The sequence below is a fragment of the Aplysia californica genome, unplaced genomic scaffold (assembly GCF_000002075.1).
Source record: "Aplysia californica isolate F4 #8 unplaced genomic scaffold, AplCal3.0 scaffold01225, whole genome shotgun sequence".
NCBI lineage: Eukaryota > Metazoa > Mollusca > Gastropoda > Aplysiida > Aplysiidae > Aplysia > Aplysia californica.
Genome location: NW_004798495.1, coordinates 88,483 through 91,928, shown reverse-complemented (window position 1 = coordinate 91,928; position 3,446 = coordinate 88,483). Strand labels below are relative to the sequence as shown.

The following is a 3,446-nucleotide window of genomic DNA, read 5'->3' as shown; positions in this document are numbered from 1 at the left end:
CCCCCCCCCCCCCCCCCCCCCGGATTATTTATTTTTAAAAATATCAATAACCCAAAACCCCCATAAACTTCCGGACCATTAATTGTTAGAACAAATCAATTTTTATTTTTTTAAAAAACAATTACACTTTTTAAACTAAACATTCTCAAAACATGCGTTTAATAATCAGAGAGTCATTGTTAGACAAAATCAAAGATTTTTTAAAGGTGTTATTGCCCCAGGTCCTGGGATTCTTTTAAAATAGCATTTGATTAGGAACGTTTTGGAATACGTAAACAGTTGTTTTGCAAACGCATAGTCCGTTGGAGACTAAATGATTCAAGTTTATGGGGAGAATCACCTTTCGATAGTTCAAGAATGTGGATAAAATGTTGCTTGGCACGTTGTTGCTGTTGTTGTTGTTGATTTAAACTGCATTGTAGAATATATCTGAGGTTAAAAAGTAAGGAAATTGTCCTATCTAACACCTAAAAATAAATAAAAGCGACTTATTTATGTAGTACTTGAATTAGTTTTTTCTTCAACTATGCCAAGAATACGCAAAACTGAAAAAAAAACCCAACCATGTCGTGCTAAGTTCTTAATCATTTGAGCATCACCTGTTAAGACTACCATCCGCTAATATAACAGCGAAGGCATTCACCCAGAAATCAGACGCAGAGGGAGGGGCAGGTCCTCGGATGGACAGAGGGGGCGGGGGGGTGGTCAGAGAAACATTTACAATAACAACATCATGTAACAGATGATACAATAATAAACAAGACAAAGACACTCGCTTCTCCCCTCAGTATCGCAAGGTAACATTTCCGGAAAATGTAAAAGTGAGTCAACAATATCCGTACGCCCTGGGGTCATTTTGTACCCCAGGGGTTGTATTCTTCAAATTTTAGAATGCTTCTAGTTCGATGATCTCTTTGAAACTTTTAGTATTTCTAAAAAAAACAACTGTTGGACAGACTGCTATGCAAAGCGTATGGATCGGATTACCGAGTAAATTTCCTCTTTGGAAAGTGGTGGCACAGAGTTCCCCACGTAGTATGGATACGATAGTAAAAACACGGCGTACGGATAGGGTTAAGTGGTGGTACAGAGTTCCCCACGTCGTATGGATATAATAGTAAAAACACGACGCACGAATAGTACTAGGTTACTCCCGAGGGTGACAGACTTGTTCATGTCTTTTCATCAAGTCTGTTTGTTTACAGAAACGTACTTTTCAAACAGTCCTGCTTAAGTTAAACCTCAGAATTATGTCAATTCAATTTGCAGCATGTCGGTTGTACCTTTTGGTATTAACAGTAGGAAACGTGGTAAAAATTTTCACAACTTGTGAAGCGACTGTTGATTGTCAAACTTAGTCAGAAACTAACGAATTTCAAAGCAATTATTATGATTATTATTATTATTATCAGTTTTATTTATTACTGTTGTTATTACTATTACTATTACTACAACTGCTATTATTATCATTATTATTATTATAATTATTGTTGTTGTTGATAATAATTATTATTATCATTATTATTAGACTTACTATTACTAAGCAACTACAAGAAGCACAGTTTAGATGGGTTTTTTCGTCTGAGTGAAGGACGGGTGGTTTCTGTGTAAAAAAAATTAATTAATTGATATTGTACTTATGAAACAAAAACTGTGTGAATTCTCTAAGTCTTCTCGAGAACAACATACCCTCTCCTCAATGTTTATGAGGTAATCCTGGAGGGGGTTCGGGTTCAAACAGAAAGAAATCCAATCTGATCTCCAAATCCAAGACTGTTGGGTCGTCCTGTGTGAAAAACTTGAACAAACTTTCTAGAAAAACCCGCAGTACTGTCAGTGTGAGCTGTTCCTCTATACTGATCGATGAGTCAATGATGGTGAGAACCAATTTCGTTCTCAATCATCCATTGACGTATACTCATTCGAATGTAAACTCACACGAAACTGTATCTCTGCTTTAAGTAATACTCCGGGTCCACCATCTTGCTCGAAGGTCACTTGTTTTCCCATCGCGTGATGAACTCCAACAAACGTCACCGACACAAGCTGAAGTGCGGCATGATGAGAAGAACCGCTAGCCACGTTTAATTTATTCCAAGCATTTTGTGGTTAGTGTCTGTGAGCAGGCTCGACGCACGCGAACGGTCGTCGTCAGCGAATATAGGGCTGGGCAATGAGTCGCTTTAGCAAAATCCGGATAATGTATTAGGCATCTCTTCCGCAAATATTATGATATGAACCGCTTCGGCAAATGGGTTAGAACCACTTCGACAAACGGGTTACACTACTTCAATAAAAGGGTGCATCCACTTCGGCAAACGGGTAAGGAAAGAGAGTTGAGAGTCTAAATTCAGATTATGTTTTATTGAGAATTATCCGGTTATCCTTATAGATTATTCGGATTTTGCCCACCTCTCGTGTGAGCGGAGTAGGTTCACGTGGCTGGCAGCACGTGGACGTGGTGGAGGGGTAGGTTTTTTGGTATGGGTTTTTTGTTCCCTTTTCCCGGCGGATGTTTTGACGTTTTCAGGTTTGCTTTTATCGTTTATTATTTTGCTGCTGGGCTGTTCGCAGGTCGTGTCCTCGTTCAAGTTCCCTACGGCGTGGCACCTTCTGGTCTCACAGCTCATAATATACACACTTGATTTCGAATAGTCTTCAATTCAGAGCTTTTTCTCCTGGAGCTAGTTATTATTTCTGTCCCAGAAATAAAGTCTTGTATTGAAGACTATTCAAAGTGATGCACAAAAAAAAGGAGAGATATTAAGGAATATTGTCAAGAAGATAGTCAAAGATAGGACATAGTGGGAAGTATTTGACGGCCGCCCGATTATGAGTTTGTTTGAGCAACGAGGAGCCCACCGACACGAAAACGGTCGTATTGTGTTGGGAAAAGCACATCGACACAAGACTGGTCATTCAGATCTAGAACTCGGAAAAAGTAAGACAGATAGACAGAAACAACAAAGGGAAATACAGAAGCAAGGCCACCCCCAACAACCCCACCTGTCGATTCTGCGTGAGAAAAGTAAGGTCGTTAATAGACTCATAACTAGCCTGTTGTTCGTTTCCTTAAATCGATAATGAATATCACGTGTGGATCCCCTCTCCCTCGTAGCGCTGGGCGCTTCACGGCAAACAAAAATATATTATTATATAAATCAACGTTTTAAGCATACATACAGGCCAATTCAATGAACAACAATGCTTTCAAATACATAATATTCTTATCATAACTCGCGATTTGACGTAGCACAGTTACCCAAAATGGAAATAACTGGGGCTTCTGACCATACGTGCTGTTGGAAGAGGAATAAAAAAATAATATACTACGTTCATGATGTGCATTCCCAGCACACGTGGGAACTTTCTGGAACTGTTCTCCCTTATTGTGTGTGGATGTGTGTGTGTGTGTGTGTGTGTGTGTGTGTGTGTGTGTGTGTGTA

General features: G+C 39.3%; 1 protein-coding gene across 3 annotated transcripts in view; it reads right to left on the bottom strand.

The window, feature by feature from the left end:
* LOC101857164 (delta-type opioid receptor) overlaps positions 1-3,446 on the bottom strand; it is a gene marked incomplete at its 3' end in the record, with an annotated part of 101,242 nt that overhangs the window by 13,915 nt on the left and 83,881 nt on the right. Inside the window, 1 exon segment of one of the 3 annotated variants that reach the window (XM_035973435.1) lies at positions 1,939-2,510. In XM_035973435.1, coding sequence (XP_035829328.1) covers positions 1,939-2,010 — 72 coding nt within the window. 3 annotated transcript variants of the gene reach the window in all.